General features: G+C 40.2%; 1 protein-coding gene across 1 annotated transcript in view; it reads left to right on the forward strand.

Annotated features, from left to right (window-relative positions):
- The first annotated feature begins 15214 nt into the window (after positions 1-15214).
- Acyp2 (acylphosphatase 2) overlaps positions 15215-18857 on the forward strand; it is a 147959-nt gene continuing 144316 nt past the window's right edge. The window contains exon 1 of the mRNA XM_021176827.3: positions 15215-15554. Within this exon, the coding sequence (XP_021032486.1) occupies positions 15476-15554 (79 nt within the window). The 5' untranslated portion in view covers positions 15215-15475. The remainder of the gene's footprint in view (positions 15555-18857) is intronic.

Raw genomic sequence — 18857 nt, forward strand, 5'->3', positions numbered from 1 at the left:
ACTGCAGTAAGCAGGAAATATAGACCAAGTAGCTTCAGAATCTATTAAGAATAACAGAGACTTATCAGCTACCAGGACAGTTACCCTAGGTTCCTCAGTAGTAATTTTGATTTTATTGGGAGTGAAGTCCAAGGGCAGCATCTGTCTTCAGCTGCCAGGCCCAGAAGATCCAAGAGACTTTTCTGTAAAGGAGGAAGTTGGGGAAAACATCTACTTTGTCTAGGCAAAGAGGGTCAGTCAATTCTCTAGTGTCTTGTTTGTCCACACTTTGGACAGGGTCATGGTGTCAGGCAGAATGAAGGCAGATTTTCACCCAGTTTCTGGCTTTGCCACATTTAAAGCAAGCTCCAGATAACGTTCTTCTCTGCCTCAATCTTCTTCGGAGAAGACCTAAGGGCTACAGCTAGGAGCTGGTACTCTATCATGGGAAGCTTTTTCTGTCTTTTCCTGTACATTTCCTTCATTATAAATGCTACAGTGAACAGATCTCTTAGGGGATGTTGGAGGCCCATCATCCAGCCTCTTAAGTTTTGAAGAAAAGTGAGAGTTAAGGAAAAGCTACCCTTGAAAATTAGACAATCTAGCTTTACATACTAAAGGAAGGATTGTGTAAGTATAGTGAGGACCTGGGCAGGTTTTTCATCTAGATTCTGGGTGACCTCCTTCAGTTTATCAAAATTAATTTCCTTATAGGAGGCCTTTTGGAGACTTGCTAGGAGGCAGGTGATCATTTTGTCTCAGGATACCATGCCAGCAGCTAATTCTCAGCATTAACCTGGTAATTCCAGTAGAAGTCCAACTGAGGCACTTTGTCTGCCTCCACCAGATAGGAATTGACCATGTGGTGGACTCCATGTGCATGGACTTGAGCAGCCAACCAGACCATCTCCTTTTCCTCAGGTATATGAATAAAGGAAAGAATTGCATGCCAGGTGAGGCTTTAAGTTTGAGTAATCTACCTGAACTCTAGTGAAGCTAGAAGGGTCAGCAGAGAAAGAACCAAGGTGCCTTTCTATCTGGGAGAGAGCCAGCCATAGAAAAAGCACTATGTACACAGAATAGGCCACCATTTCCCTGAGAGGGTAAAGTCTATCAGTGAAGAAGCAGATGTGAGCTGCGGCCAGCCATGAAGACATTGCATTTGAGGTTGAGTTATGATGGGGATGAAGAATACTGGAGAAACAGTTAAGTTGAGGAGGTGCCCAGGGTCAGAGTCAGGGTTCATCCTTTATATTGAAGTCTTTTTTTTTTTTTTTTTGGTTTTTCGAGACAGGGTTTCTCTGTATAGCCCTGGCTGTCCTGGAACTCACTTTGTAGACCAGGCTGGCCTCGGACTCAGAAATCCGCCTGCCTCTGCCTCCCGAGTGCTGGGATTAAAGGTGTGCGCCACCTTAAAAGAGTTGGAACAGAGGGCTCTAGGTCCTGATTAGGAAGGGGCTTGCTTTTTTCAGAACCTGGTGAACATGGTGTGAGGTACAGAGGGAAGGGTGAGAATGAAAAGTGAAGAAAGCCCATCCATAGGTGGACTCAGACCACTTTCCCATGCAGTGTCAGTGTTTGTCAAGATCAGTGAAGATTTGATGTCAAATATGCCATCCTTTGCCCATTGAGACTGATTTTCAAGTTTGTATTATGGCCGGCCCATGTCGCAGTAAAAACAAAGTGACAAAGCTTAATAATGTCACTAAGTCCTAGGGTAGGTAGAGACTTGAATAGAAAAGCAAGCAGAGTTGAGGGGTTAGGTTTAGTGGGAAGATCCTAAGGCAGTGAGAGAGGCAGATCAGGGGGAAGGGAGACAGTCTTAGTTCCATCCAGAAGGATTAAAGGAAGAGCAGAGAAGGACAAGTGCTTCGATGAGAATTCCAATCTAGGTGTCCTCAAGCAGACTGAGACTTGTCAGATAGAAATGTCCTAAATCACACAGAAGAAGATACCTTTCCATGTGATGGGGGCTCAGTAGGACTAGAGGAGCATCCTGATACACCAATGTGAAATTCATGGTAATTGTAGACAAAACTCAGGAGTGAAACGTACTATAGGAGAGATTAGTATACGTTAGAGCAGGTCAGGAGAAACATGGAGAGGCTTTTGGGGGAAAAAAGGAAGGCTCCAATATAGGAAGAGTGGTAAGTGTCTTAGTAGAGAGATGCTCTTGTAGTGGGTACCCTGGAGGACATAATTATCTTCAGGAGCAAAAGAGATGGAGAGATGCCCAGGTGAGAGGTGCTCAGGAGGGCACAGTAGGCTTCAGGAGCCAGAGACACTATTTACTGAGCACGTGAGAAGATACTGATAGGTAGATCTGGCAGAGGGAAGAAGTGGCTGGAGAGTAAAACTCTAGAATTTGGAGTCAAATACAGAGGATGGTAGAAGCCAGCCTAGACAAGTCATCCCCTGCCAGAAAGGAAAAATTGACACTTTGGTCGGATTAGGAGAAGCTGAGATTCTTGGAAGGGGGTTCATATATGACCCTCCCAGGTTTTGAGTACCAGATGAATGAAATAGCTGGTCCATGGGTGAAAAGGGGAAAGTTTATTCCAGATTGCCAAGGTTACAAGGTCTTGAGATATCAGAGAGAAGTTCTGGGATGGGGCCAGGGAATGGGAGAAGGATCTCTAGGAGCGCATGGGAATGAATGGGTTCTTGGGAAGAAAAGAACCTGTGAGTTGGGGTGGGGGCTTTTGCTTATGGAATGAGGGAACCTAGAAGCTAGTATTGACCTAAACATGCTGATAATAGGCATCACAGTCACATGTTAATGGGACAGCTATATGTTCCTTTTGCCAGAAATAAGTAGAATGATTCCTTTTAGCAAGTGGGAACTATCTTTACATCCCTGAGGGAGTTTTGGCCTTTGTCTAAATACCAGGCTTTGGGGAAAGGAATTTTTTAGGCACTGACACAGAGGAATTTGGGTTATCACCTTGTTATTCCCTTTGCCTGGATTCATGCCTCCCATTTACTCTTCTGATTTGCTTTGATCTATTCTTTAGGCGTGGTTTTCTCAGGCTCTCCCTAACATACCCCCAGTCTTTAAATAGAACATCACACTCTCCTCAATACCCACTTTTGGCACACATTCACCTTACTATAGTATTTGCTAACAAGTGAATGAAAGACCATCGGAAAGCGAGATTTGCCTCTGTGTAGGATTCTGTTCCTGGTGATCTTGAACAATCCCTTAAAGGTTCTGAGACTATTTATTTTGTTCTAAAATAGTTGCAGTACTTGTTTAACTTAGTCAACATGGTTTCTGTAAAGTAAATTAAATGGGAGGAAACTGCTTTAAGTTTGAATAAAAATGAAGACAAGAATTTCTCCAAGGTATGATTGAGGGTAAGGTTTTATTGTAGATGTGAAGGAAAGCATATCTGGGGGCACTTGGAAGGGTCCAGACTGACAATACCATGAGAAGAGGGAGAGAGCAAGAGAGAAAGATAAGAGAGAGGTCCAACGGGGAAAACATGAGGGGGGCACCCTCTCAGAGGAGAAGGGGAGGGGCAATGGGGAAGAAATGTAAGGGGGACAGGGAGGGGGCAGTATTTGGGATGTAAATAAAATAATAAATAAATTTTGAAAAGACAAACCGAGAGAGAGAGAGAGAGAGAGAGAGAGAGAGAGAGATATTATGAGCTGAAATGTCTGGATTACATGGGAAAAGGAAGAAAAGAAGAAGTCTGAAGAAAGAGAATGGAAGTCCAGCTACTGGGCTGGAGAGGTTTAAGGTAGAGGTGAGAGGTTTTGAAATTTGAGAATAAAACTTTTTCAGCTTCCCAGAAAAGCGTATAAGATTCCTCAAAGAAAGCCACTAGCAATGGGTCGTTAATCACTGATAGCCCTTACATAGGAAAGATAAGCTTGGAGCTGAGTTGGTTCCTGGGATATCTGGCCTAAGGAGATAGCAAGGCTGGAGCTGAGTCAGTCTCTGTAATTCTTCAAGGCTTCACCAGAAATGGTAGAACTAACATAGCAACCTATTAAAATTGTACTAATATCACTGCTGCTAGGAAAATTGCCCTAATCCCACATAGAAGGAGCCTGAGAGCTTCTCTGGTGGTTGCCATTTTCATGAATGGTTGACCCCCTGCTTGCTGGTTGTTTCTGCAGAAGAAACACCCTTTACTTTTGCATACTATTTGAGTCTGGGTTCTTCCTTCAGCAATTCTTGAACCTTAGCAGGGGCTAGGGTGAGCAGTGCTGGCAGGAGCCACAAGTGACCAGGTTTCTTTGTGACCTGACAAAAATCATCATTATTGTTGCAATGCTATAGTCATTTCACTGCTAACAGTTCTATGATAGGGTTTTATAACTGAAAGGTAAATAATTTCAGATGAAATTTAGCAAAGCGTTTCCTGTGCTGGAGTAAACTCATCTTACTTATATAACAAATGCCTCTGAAACACACTGTGTTTCAAATAGACTGATTTCAATGGATGCTGTATAAAAGCAATATGGCTCAGTAGATAAAGGCACTTGTCACCAAATGTGATGACCTGATTTTAGTCCCTGGAACCCACATGGTAGTAGGAGATCATCAATGCTCACATGTTGTACAGTGACACTGTTGAATGTGGATGCCTCATAGACAGATAGATAGATAGATAGATAGATGATAGATAGATAAGATAGACAGACAGATGGACAGACAGACAGATTAAAACCATCTTAAAAGACGTATTAAGGCAGTCAACCAGCATTTACTAAATGAATTCCTTAACCTCTTTTATCTATAACACCCATATCTAATAATAATTCAAGGCTGACTCTTCCATATTTAAGCCGCCTGTTGAGTGAAGAACCCTAACAGTACCTAATTACGCTTGTCATTGAAAGGATTGCTATGTGTACAGGTTGTTTGGAAGTGTGATTTTGAAACTTTGAAATGAGAGGCAGTTGAGGTGCTGCATTCATTTCTATACTTGATCTTAGCCCAAAGAGCATGAAGTGATGCTAACATTTCTGAAGGAATTATCCAATACTCATAGCCTGCTTTGCCTTGGATGGTTGGTAGGTGGCAGCAAGAGAACAAAAATTATGCTTTATCACTAAGCAGCATTCCGTAAAGGTGCTTGGTTCGTTTGTATTTAGAGAGCTAGGTTTCATTTGATACAAGCTGGCCTCGACTTTGCAGTGATCTCACTGCCTTGACTCTCCCTAGTTCAGGGATTAAGGGAATGTACCACTGCACCCAGCCAGAAGGATTCTGCTTAATGTTTATGTTTTATTAATTTATAAAAATAAAATACCTGCAAATAAAGTAGACAACAAATAATGTATCCTACAGAAGCCTGTCCTGTAATATTTCAACACATTAGTTTTCAGAAGATTGAGGGTTAGGGTTACTATTCTTTATCTTCCTCTCTACTCCACACCTCTAGGTTCTGACTAGAAAACCAAGGCTACACCCAAACTCCTGATTCTCCTGCTTTATTCTTCAGAGTGCTGAGATTACAGGCATGTGCCACCATGCCTGGCTTTTAGATTTTTTTCACCAGTCTTTATCCTACCTCTTTTAAGTATTGAACTTTTTAATGCTTCTTAACTGACATCAGGGTATGGCATATTTGAATTCCCATTCTGTTTAATATTTGATCTACTTCTATTGTGAAGGTTTGGCCCCCAGGCATTAAAGTGGTCAAGGTTTAAATTACAGGGAAAAAAAGGATGTACTTAGACAGTGTCTTAGTTAGGGTTTTATTGCTGTGAAGAGACATCATCACCAAGGCAACTCTTGTTTTTCCATTAATTAATTAATTAATTTACTTTACATCACAATCACAATCCTGTATCCCTTCTCATAGGGCTCCTCCCTGTCTTCCGTTCTCCTCTGAGAAGGGGGAAGCCCCACCCTGCCACCTGAAGTCACTGCAGAACTAGGTACATCCTCTCCAACTGAGGCCAGACAAGGCAACCCAGTTAGGGGAACAGGGTCCACAGGCAGGCAACAGAGTCAGGGACAGGCTCTGTTCCAGTTGTTGTGAGACCTGCATGATTGGGGGAACCTTAGGTCCAGCCCATGTATGTTCTTTGGTTGGTGGTTCATTTTCTGGAAGCCCCCAAGGGTGTAGGTTAGTTAACTGTGTTAGTCTTCTTATGGAGTCCCTATCTGTTCCTGATCCCTCAATTCTTCTCTCAACTCTGACAAGCCCTCTCAAGCTGCATCTAATGTTTGGCTGAGGGTCTCTGCATCTGTTTCCATCAGCTGGGTTGAGTCTCTCAGAAGACAGTTATGCTAGGTTCCTATAACAGAGTATCATTAATAGTGTCAGGGATTGGTTCTTGCCCATGGGATGGTTCTCAAGTCATTGGTTGCCCATTCCCTCAGTCTCTGCTCCATCTTTGATCCTGTACTTCTTGTACACAGAATAAATTTGGGGTTGAAGATTTTGTAGGTGGGTTGGTGTCTTTTTCTCTCCACTGGGATTCCTGCCTGGTTACAAGATATGGCCACTTCAGGCTTTATATCCTCCACTGCTAAGAGTATCAGCTAGATTCACCCTCATAGACTCTCTGTAGCCTCCTCCATCCCAGGTCTCTGGCACATCCTAGAAATATACCCCCAACCCACTCCCAGATGCCACATATTTCCATTCACTCTCCAGATCCTTTCTCCCTGGCTCTTCCTACACCTGATCTCTCCAGTCCTGTTTTCCTCTGGATCTGCTTTCCCAATCAATTCCCTCCCTTCATCAGCCCCCAATGACTACTTTATTTCCCCTTCTGAGTAAGATTTAAACATCCTCCTGTGGGCCCTCCTTGTTTAGCTTTTTTGGGTCTGTTGATTATAGCATGGGTATCCTGTATTTTATGGCTAATATCCACTTATAAGTGAGTTATATACCATGTGTGTCCTTTTGGGTCTGGATTAGTTCACTCAGGATGATATTTTCTAGCTTATCCATTTGTCTGCAAATTTCATGATGTTCTTGTTTTCAATGGCTAAGTAGTATTCCATTACGTAAATAAACCACAATTTCTTTATCCATTCTTGATGAGGGGCATCTGGGTTGTTTCCCATTTCTGACTATTATGAATAAAGCTGCTATGAATGTAGTGGAGCATGTGTCCTTGTGGGATGATGGAAGATCTTTTGGGTATATGCCCAGGAGTGGAATAGCTGGGTCTTGAGGTAGAAATATTTCCAATTTTCTGAGAAACCACCAAGTTGATTTCCAATGTGGTTGTACAAATTTTCACTCCCTTCATCAATAGAGGAGTGCTCCCCTTGCTACACATCCTCACCAGCAATGTGTTGTCCCTTGAGTTTTTGATCTTAGTCATTCTGATAAATGGAATCACAGAGTCATTTTGATTTGCATTTCCCTGATGACTAAGGATATTGAACATTTAAGTGACTGTCAGCCATTAGTGAATCCTCTGTTGAGAATCCTCTATTTCTTTACCCCATTTTTTAATTGGGTTATTTGGTTTGTTGGTGTCTAGCTTCTTGAGTTCTTTATATATTTTAGATAGTAGCCCTCTTTCAGATGTAGAGTTGGTGAAAATCTCTTCCTATTCTGTATACCTCTAATTTATCCTATTGACAGTGTTCTTTGCTGTACAAAAGTTTTTCGTTTTCATGATGTCCCATTTATTAACTGTTGAGCTTAGTGCCTGAGCTTTTGGTGTTCTGTCCAGGAAGTTGTCTCCTGTACCAATTTTTTTCAAGGCTATTCCTCATTCTCTCTTCTATTGCATTTAGTGTATCTGCTTTCATGTGGAGGTCTTTGATCCACTTGGACTTGAATTTTGTACAGGGTGATAAATATGTATCTATTTACATTTTTCTAAATATAGAGTTAAACAAGCACTATTTGTTGAAGATGCTTTCTTTTTTCCATTGTAAGGTTTTGACTTCTTTGTCAAAAATCAAGTGTCCATAGGTATGTGGGTTTATGCCTGAGTCTTTGATTCGATTCCACTCATCATCCTATTTCTATACCAATATCATGCAGTTTTTATTACTATTTCTCTGTGGGGTGTATTATGCCTATAATCAAGGATGGTGATACCTTCAGAAGTTCTTTTATTGTGCAGGATTGTTTTAGCTATTCTAGATTTGTTGCTTTTCCATATGAAGTTGAAAACTGTTCTTTTAAGGTCTGTAAAGAATTGTGTTGGAATTTTGATGAGAATTTCATTGAACCTGTAGATGTTTTTGGGAAAATTGCCATTTTACTATATCAATTCTATTGATCCATGACCATGGAAGATCTTTCTGTTTTCTGATATCTTCAATTTTTCTCTTCAGAGACTTGAAGTTTTTGTCATACATGTCTTTCACTTGCTTGGTTGGAGATTCACCAAGATATTTTATATTATTTATGGCTATTGTGAAGGGTGTTGTTTCCCTGATTTCTCTCTTAGCCCATTTATCATTTGTATAAAGGAGGGCTACTGATTTTTTTTTTTTGAGGAATTTTTGTATCCAGCCACCTTGGTGAAGGTGTTTATTAGTTGTAGGAATTCTCTGGAAGAACTTTTGGGGTCACTTATATATACTATCATATCATCTATGAATAGCTTTACTTTTACTTCTTCTTAACAATTGTACCGCCTTGATCTTTAGTTATCTTATTGCTCTGGCTCACACTTCCAGTACTATACTAAAGAGATACTGAGGGAATAGATAGCTTTATTTTGTCCCTGATTTTAATGGAAATATTTTATTTAATTGTTATGTTGGCTATTGATTTTTTTTTGTATATTAACTTTACTGTGTTTAGATGTGCACCTTGCATGCCTGATCTCTCCAAGACATTTTTCAATGAAGGGGTGTTAAATTTTGTTAAAGACTTTTCCAGCATCTAATGTGATGATCATGTGATGTTTTTTAAATTTCAATTTGTTTATATGATGGATTATGTTGATGGATTTTCCTACATTGAACCACCCCTGCACCCCTAGGATGAAGCCTATTTGATTTGGTGGATGATGTTTTGAAGTGTTCTTGGGTTTGGTTTGCAAATATTTCATTGATTATTTTTGCACCAATGTTCATAAGGGAAATTGGTCTGAAATTTTCTTTCTTTGCTGAGTCTTTGTGTAGTGTAGGTATTAGAGTAACTGTGGGTGGCTTCATAGAATGAGTTGGACAATGTTTCTTCTGTTTCTAATTTGTGGAATACTTTATAGGGTATTGGTATTAGCTCTTCTTTGAAAGTCTTGTAGAATTTTGTTCTAAAACCATCTGACCCTTAACTTCTTTTGGTTGGGAGACTTTTAATGACTAGTTTTATTACCTTAGGACATCTAGGACTATTTAGATTGTTTGCCTGCTCTTGATTTAGCTTTGGTAAATGGATTCTATCCAGAAAATCATCCATTTCATTTAGATTTTCCAATTTTGTGGAGTACTGGCTTTTGAAGAAAGATCTAATGATTCTTTGAATTTGTATATTGTTATGCCCCCCTTTTCATTTCTAAAATTTTTGACTTGGATATTGTCTCTCTGCCTTTTAGTTAGTTTGGCTAAGCATTTGTTTATGTAAGGATTTTCTCAAAGAACCATCTCCTGGTTTTGCTGATTTTTTTGTATTGTTCTCTTTGTTCCTAACTTACTGATTTCAGCCCTGAGTTTGATAATTTCCTGCCATCTACTCTTCTTGGGTATGTCTGCTTCTTTTTGTTCTATGGCCCAGGTGTGCCGTTAAGTTGCTAGTATTAGATCTCTCCAATTTCCTTATAAAGGCACTTAGTGCTATGAACGTTTTTTTCTCTTAATACTGCTTTCATTGTGTCCCACAAGTTTGGGTATGCTCTGCATTTATTTTCATTGAACAGTAGACTTTTATTATGTTTGTTATTTCTTCTCCAACCCAGTTGTCACTGAGTAGAGAGTTGTTCAGTTCCCATGAGTTTGTAGGCTTTCTGTTGTTTCTGTTGTTGTTGAAGTCCAGCTTTAATCCATGGTGAGCTGGTAAGATGCAAGGGATTATTTCAATTTTCCTGTATCTGCTGAAATTTGCTTTGTGACAGAGTATATGGTCAATTTTGGAGAAGGTTCCATAAGGTTCTAAGAAGAAAGTATATTCTTTTATCTTTGAGCAAAATGTTCTGTAGATAGGTTAGGCCCATTTATTTCATAACATCTGGTAGTTTCATTATCTTTCTGTTTAGTTTTTGTTTCAATCACCTGTCCATTGGTGAGAGTGGGGTGTTGAATTCTCTCACTATTAATGTGTCAGGTTCAGTGTGTGATTTAAAGTTTAGTAATATTTCTTTTCTAAATGTGGGTGCTTTTTAAACATTTTCCAACCTCAGAGAGCCACACTGGTACTTGTTCTTTCTAATTCTCAGGTAATAGGGTATTAGAAAAAGGGGCAGAATCAACCAAGCCTTCCCCTTTTCTAGTCTAAGCAGCACTAAGGTAGAAGAGGTAAAATGACTTCACTCTTAGCCCTCTCAGGTTTTCAAAATTAAATTGGGTTGTGATAAAAATTGCCTCAAACCTGGGACAGAATTCCCTTCTAGGGAAAAAAAAAGCCTCCTTATAAAATGCTTAGGCAATTTTCTGATAAATTGTAACAAGAAGAAAACCTCTTTCAGAAAGCTAGCTGGCTGTCATCTATCTTTTATTTCACAGACTCTCTTCTTGGCTGTGTGTTATACTCACAATACAGCAGATTTCCCTTCTCTGTATATTACCCTAACATGGTCCTACACCTCAGGCAGATTTTCCATCTTTTATGTATTATCCTAACGTGGTCCTATACCCTAAATAAGGTCCCCTTTACACTCTACCCATCTCCCTACTTAACTTCTCCCCTCCTGTCCGTTTCCCTTTCTTTTCCTTTTTGACAGGTTCCTTCTATATAGCCCAGGCTGGCCTCAAATCAAGATTCTACTAACTTTATCTATTGTATTGGATACCTTTCTCATTTCTGTAACCAAATATGTGACGAGGGACAATTTAAGTGAGGGAAGGTTTGTCTTGGCTCATGGTTTGAAGGAATACTGTGCATCATGGTGAAGACAGCATGGTGAGAAGCAACTGTAGTCAAGAGTATGTGTCAGCTGTTTATTCACACCTCAGTGGAAGAGGACACTGATAGAGGCAGAAACAGGACTGAGCTATAAGCCTCAATTTCCCCCTTGCCTCTAGCTTGACTCCACTTTCTGAAGATTCCATAAACACACTAAACAAGTGCCAACCAGGTGTTGAAATACAAGAACCTATGAGAACCATTGGTCTCCGAAGTGCTAGGATTACAGGGGTGTGCCACCACTCCTGACCCACAGATTCCTTTAAAAGTTTGTGTCAAGGGAATGATTCAACTAAATACTAATTTCAGTATGTACTAACACAGAGTCTATTTATTCCCTATTGATTCCAAAGCTGTTGCTCAGATCATGAAATTCAAACTTTTCATATAATTTAATCCTCTCCATATATGAAGATCCTGGATGTATTTGTTTGTATAATGAGTCAGTCATAAACAGGATTGGCAGTAGTCTGTTTAACTAGGTAGAGCATGTATATATTACATATAACTCGAGAATATGTATTAAGAACAATATATGCAGGGCTAGAGACATGGCTCAGTGGTTAAGAGCTCTTATTGTTCTTACAGAGGACCTGGGTTTGGTCTCCAGGATCCACATGGCAACATACAACTACACTTAACTCTAATGCCAAACAATGCAGTGCTCTCTTCTTGGCCTCTTCAAGCCCTGGGCATGCTCACATAGGCATAAATGCAAGTAAAACATTCACATATATATATATATATATATATATATATATATATATATATATATATCTTTTAAAGAGAGAATAATGCATGCAGGAAGACATAGTGGTACATACTTTTAATCCCAGCATTTGGAGACAGAGGCAGACAGAACTCTGTGAATTCCAGGCCACCTTGATCTACATAGCAAGTTCTAAGCTAGCCAGGGACCCTGTCTCAAAAACAAACAAACATAAAACAAAATAAAACAAAACAAAAAAGAGAAAAGAACAATTCTTTAGACTGAATATAGTAGTACATATCCATAATCCCACACTAGGCAGGCTGAGGCAGGAGGATTGAGGGTCTAAGGTTAGGTGGTTACACTGTGAGACCTAAGCTTCTGACTATGCTAAAGAGAAAGAAAGGAAGCTACGTACATATTTCTTTCATAATATTTTTTATGATAGTGAAAATGAGAAGCAGCCCAAATGTGCAATAACAGATGCATTGTAGGTTAATTCATGGTTATATACAGTTAATATCATAAAATTATTTATTAGAAAGACTATTATATGAAAAACAGAACAAAAATTCAGCTCATACTTAAAGCATGTATGCTTTATATTCATATATGTGTACACACACATATGAGAGACAGAAAGAAAATGCATTAGATGTGTTAAGATCATGGATGACTGATTTTATTTTCTAAATTTTTTCTAATTCTTTTTTTTTTTTTTTTTTGGTTTTTCGAGACAGGGTTTCTCGGTGTAGCCCTAGCTGTCCTGGAATTCACTCTGTAGGCCAGGCTGGCCTCGAACTCAGAAATCCACTTGCCTCTGCCTCCCAAGTGCTGGAATTAAAGGCATGCACCACCACTGCCCAGCTAAAATTTCTTAATATTAGAAACATTTGCTTAAAATTCTAGTCTTAGAATCACATTTTATTAGCAATCCATGCTGAAATTGTACATAAAAATTTCTATTCACCAATGTTCAGCTGTTGACAGACAGTCCATTTTTTAGCTAAGCAAATGTCAGTTGTTGCTATAGCACTTCTAAAGTTAAAATAGAAGTACATAATAGCTGGCAGAGACACTCCTGGGTAAATGTGGACAGAAGCTAAAGGTTGATTAAGAAAAGGAAAATGTCTCCTTCCAGTCATTGATTTTTAAGATCTACAACTAATGGGGAAAATGCAGTGAATAACTAGGACAAAATCTAACCACTGAGCACCACAGAGAAGATCTGGAAGCATTTGGAGGCATTCCAGAGCACCACAGGGAGTACACGAAGGGGGTGGGGTGGGGTGGTGGGTGGAGCTGGGTGGGCATTCCAGGCAACATAGGTTTCAGAGATTTTATTATGTTGTACTATGAACATCTTCAGGATTTGGGGAAGGACACAATTACAGGTTAGTGGAGGCTGGACACCTTAGATTTGGTTCTGAATGTAATGGACAGAATTTAAAGCAATAGTCTTCATGAAGTGACTTGGGAGATGAGAAGAGAAGTCTCTGCAATATCAAGACCTTCATTAGGTAAATTTATTCAGGCTAGCCCTTCTAGAACATATCTTATTAAAAAAAATGATTTAACCACACTCTGCCCAAGTTTTAAAGTAAAAAGTATTTGAAGCTGGGCATGGCGGTGTATGCCTTTAATCCCAGCATTTGGGAGGCAGAGGCAGTCGAATTTCTGAGTTCAAGGCCAGCCTGGTCTACAGAGTGAGTTCCAGGAAAGCCAGGGCTACACAGAGAAACCCTGTCTCGAAAAAACCAATATATATATTTTTGAAATTTAGAAGGCAGATTATTGAAAATTCTATCCTGATTATCTGAAGTGATAGGTTACTAGAAGACTTCAAATAGCTCACTAGGAAATACAGTTCTTCAGATATATCCTGTTTTAACTGTCCCAGACAACTGAAATATCTCAATAATCAAGACCATGAAAACAAAACTGTATAACAACAGACAGAATGACTGTAAGTCTGTTTCCATTGGCATTAGATAAAATGGTTAAAAATTCTCATCTTACACAGCATGACATCTAGTTATAATAGAGAATGAGGTATCACATCTAGTTATAATAGAGATTGAGGTATCACATCTAGTTATAATAGAGATTGAGGTAGCACATCTAGTTATAATAGAGATTGAGATATTTCTTAGGATTTCTTTTGCTGTGAAGAGACGTCATGACCAAGGCAACTCTTATGGAAGCAAACATTTAATTGGTGCTAGTTTATAATTTCAGAGATTTAGTCCATTATCATGGCCAGAAGCATGGCAACATGCAGGCTCACATGGTGCCAGAGGAACTGAGAATTCTACATCTTTGTCTGAAGGTAACTAAGAGGTGATAGGATTCCATACTGGGCGTAACTTGAACATAGGAGACCTCAAAGCCCTGCCTCTACAGGGACACACTTTCTCCATTAAGGCCATACCTCCTCATAGTGCCACTTCCCATGGGCCCAAGTATTCAAACACAATCTGTATGGGCAACAAAGCTAGCCAAATCACCACAAGACACAACCTTTCTGATTCATCAGCCTGAATGAAAAGATCAAGCCTAACTTTATCTCAGAATCACCACAGATTTGGCACTGTCAGAACATTTCAGAATTAATTCATTGACTGTCTTAGTTAAGGTTTTTATTGCTGTCATGAAACACAATGACCAAAAAGCAACTTGGGGGAGGAAAAGGTTTATTTGACTTATACTTCCACAGCACTGTACATATCAGGATAGGGACTCAAACAAGGCAGGAACCTAGAGATGATGTAAAGGCATGGGGGTGGGGTGGGGGTGGGGACTGGTTACTGACGTGTTCCACATGGCTTACTCAGCCTGCTTTCTTATAGAACCCAGGATCACTGGGATGGCATCACCCACAACTGACTGGGTTCCACTGCCCCCCCCCCCCCCCAATCAATCACTAATTAAGAAAATGCCTTATGGCTAGATCTTATGGAGGCACTTTCTCAGTTGAGGTTCTCTCCTCTAAGATTACTCTAGCTTGTGTCAAAGACTAGCCAGCACACTGACCAAATACCCGTTGTGCCACTAAGCTAAGCAGGTCCTTCATTTCAAATGCCCACCTCAGGATGTTGGAAATGGGGATATTGTTTCAAGGGCACACATTTTCTTCATATGAAGTGGAGATTATCATATTTGCACAATGGTGAATATAGTTAAGAATGATATATATTCAACGGAAATCTTAAATGAAATCAGAGATGAAAGTTAATTAGCTTGAATTAATCTCCTTACAGTGTACCCATGGGTATACTATGTATTCTTTACAGTGTACCTATATAAAACCACCTAAAACTTAAACATTCTTTGACATTTTATCCTTGCATATAATGAATTTTGGTAATTTTTCCCCCTATTATCCTTCTCATCTCTTCTCACTTAGACTCTACCCCTCTGTCCTCCCAACAAGTCACCCTCTTATTTTCATCCTTATAGAAAAAAAAAAAAACAACAACAACAACCTTTTTTTGTGTCAAATAAATGTCGGTGGGTAGATATTAGTTGGTTTAATCCCCTCACATGCCCGACCTCCGTTTTCTTTAGAGAACCGGGTCCTGGGGAACGCAGAGAGGGAGCACCCAGCTTGGGAGCCCGAGCGCCGGGTGTCCCGTCGCCCTCACTGCGTACAACGGTCATTTGCCATCTTCTTACGCAGGACCCAGCGCGCTCTTGTCTTGGCCTCTGGGCGTCCGTCCCAGAGCCCGTAAGTCTTCTTCCCCTGGCGGCTGTCGCAGTCTCCGCGCCACACACCCGGCTAATGCTGCTCGCGAGAAGGCTGGCCGCCATGACCGAGCAGCTCAAGTCTGTGGACTACGAAGTGTTCGGGACAGTGCAAGGTACGGTCTGACCTGGGATGCCAAGACGAGGCCGTGGGAGGGAGAGGAGGAAGCTTATGCCATCCATTTTACGGACGGTTCTTCTCATTGAGGCAGAGACTTCCGCTCAGCCATGACACAGCAGTTCGGGGCGGGGAGGACGGGCTAACGCGGGGCGGAGGGAGGTCACCCTGGGTTCCCAAAGAGGACGCTGCAAGCCTATAGGATGGGGGTGGGGGACGCCTAAGTGCGGCAGAAAAGCAAGGGTACCTGAATGATACTGGGCGATTTACTTTGTCAGAGGTTGTAGCCCCTCTCCAACTAGCAATTTTTCCTTCCTGGGTATTGGAGATTGAACCTTATATATTTACACACAGTCTTACATTTGCGTACTAGATTGCTGAAGTACACTCCCAGGCCATTTAAGTGAAGTTTTAAAATTTTTGTTTGATTATAAGCTTAAATAGATGCATAGAATATAATATCTGACTTACTTTAAATCTTTATATTTATAAATTAAAACGTTAAAATATCCTTTTAAATTTTTCTAATGCAACTTGACATAGTAGTGCATGCAGTCCTTATACAGAAGAAGGTGGATATTTGAGTTCATGACCAGCCTGGCCTATACACTTGAGAAAATTATCTAATGGAGTATAAATACTGTAACTATTTAAGTATATCATCCATTTAAAAGAAGAAAACTTTTTGAGACTGGAAATGTAGCTCAGTAGAGTGCTTGCTTAATAGTCACCAAGCCCTGGAATGGATGCTCTGCACCAGATCAAGGGCGAGCTAGCCCTTATAAGCCTATAATGCAGGTTCCGGTCTTCAACATAAAAGTAATGCCTTTCTTTCTTTTCCTTTTCCTTTTCCTTTTCCTTTTCCTTTTCCTTTTCCTTTTCCTTTTCCTTTTCCTTTTCCTTTTCCTTTTCCTTTTCCTTTTCCTTTTTCTCTTTCTCTTTCTTTTTCTTTTTCTCTTTATTTTTTTTTTCTCTTTTTTTGGGGTGGGGCGGGGTTTGGAGACTCGGTTTCTCTCTATAGCCCTGGCTGTCCTGGAATTCACTTTGTAGACCAGGCTGGCCTCGAACTCAGAAATCTGCCTGCCTCTGCCTCCCGAGTGCTGGGATTAAAGGCATGTGCCCTTTAACGAGGATATTACTTCCTGTTTGAGTCGGATTTCCATTCTACATTCTCCATATAATTTTATTCCATTGTTTGGTCTGCATGAGAATTTCTTTTATCTCCATCCCCCATCCCATCTCAGATGTGCTGTGTGTGTGCCTGGGGTGGGGGATACTATGGGACACTTTTCTTAACTTCCTTTATCAATAAGCTTTAGTGATAACCATTAGTAGATTTAAAATGTGAGTTTGTATTGGAAATTTATTTCTAAGTGGGAAAACTGGATTTTTAAAAAAATGGATCCTTGGGCTGGTGAGATGGCTCAGTGGGTAAGAGCACCCGACTGCTCTTCCGAAGGTCCAGAGTTCAAATCCCAGCAACCACATGGTGGCTCACAACCATCTGTAATGAGATCTGACTCCCTCTTCTGGAGTGTCTGAAGACAGCTACAGTGTACTTACATATAATAAATAAATCTTTTTTTTAAAAAAAAATGGATCCTTGTCTAAAGGGGGAGGAAGAATATTATCCTTTTATTTTGATATTCTGTTGATATTTTACATTTTGTGGCAATGTATACAGGGTAAGATTAAAGATGGATGAAGGTGTTTGTGTTTATAATGAGCCTTTGTTTCAGAGAGTTGCTGTGAAAAGAGAGGTAGGAAGATCACAGCAGACAAGTGTGAGGTCAGGTTTAGGAAAGACTGCATGAGTAAGCAGAACATTTGAAAAGTTACTGGTGAGTTTGCACTTTTAGAAAGGATACTAGGAGTCATGGCCATACGATAAGTGGTACTAAGCCTGGTTAGTACCTTTGATACTCTGGTAACCTGACCATGTTTGGAATTAACTAAAACCTAAAAATGGAGAGCATACCTGAGGGGGGTTTTGCTTAATATGAAGTGGGAAGATTCACTTCTAATCCTGATCTTTGAGATGATCAGACACATCTTTAATTCAACTTTTTTGGAGTAGAAACCCCCACCCACCTCTAATCTGGGCCTTGCCTTCTCAGGGAGGGCATGGAAGAAGGAAGCTTGCTGTCTTTGCTTGCTTGCCTTCGAATGGCTGCTAGCAAGTCCATTCCTTCACTGGCATTAGGGTGATTCTTTGTGATCTTTGTGATTCTGGTGTATACTGAAGACCAGCTGAGACATCTAGTCTTGTGGTCTGAGCAACTACTGTATTCTTGGACTTTTCAGTCATAGACAGTCATTGTTGGACTTGTTGGACCACAGCCTGTAAGTCATTCTAATAAATTTGCTTTCTATATACATAGACTTATTCTGTAAGTTCTGTTACTCTAGAGAATCCCGATTAATACAGATTTTGGTATTAGAATTGGTTGTAGGGCAATAGAAGTATAAGGATGAATTTTTTTTTCTCTCGATTCGGCTCTGCTCACCTCTACCCCATTTATTTATTTTATGTATATAAGTACACAATTGCTCTCTTCAGACACCAGAAGAGGGCATCGGGACCCATTACAGATGGTTGTGAGCCACCATGTGGTTGCTGGGAATTGAACTCAGGACTTCTGGAAGAGCAGTCAGTGCTCTTAACCACTGAGCAATCTCTCCAGCCCAAGGATGAATTTTTTAAGTATCTGGAATAGGCTTTCCAATTTGCCAGCCCCTACAATTACTAAAGCTCCTCCTGGAAGAAAGATGAAAATCCATGGTATGACCTATTTTACGAACTTGAGGTAAATGCATTTGGTTATCTTGATTCACAAATTGTAAGATGTAAAGGATTTGGTGACTCTGTATATAAAACTTTTGACAATCTATGGAAAAATAAGGAAAATGACAATGCTGGCTGTTGCTCCTAGATCTCTGGATTGATAAAGGAAAGGAATGAGCTCTGTGATAAAACTGACCAGCTCCTAGTATCTCCGAGTATGGTGAAGGACAACAATGCACTCAGTGATAAAACTGACCAGCTCCAGATGCACACAAACAGTCTAAAGGTTTCTAAATGTGACCTGGAGAAATTTTTCTCTCCAGCAGCTACAGAGCTCAAGTTTCACAAAATCAAACCGAGGTCCTTATTATAAGGTTAACTGAATTACAAGTCCCAGCTTTGAAGGAGTATTGGTGTTTAAGTAAGGGCCTTGATTAGTAAAGAATGGGATCCTGTAGCTTTGGATGAGGATGTGTGGGAGGACCCCATTAAGTTGAGAACTTTGAACCCTTGAAT

The sequence above is a fragment of the Mus caroli genome, unplaced genomic scaffold (assembly GCF_978045245.1).
Source record: "Mus caroli unplaced genomic scaffold, Mus_caroli_1 scaffold_13, whole genome shotgun sequence".
NCBI classification, from domain to species: domain Eukaryota; kingdom Metazoa; phylum Chordata; class Mammalia; order Rodentia; family Muridae; genus Mus; species Mus caroli.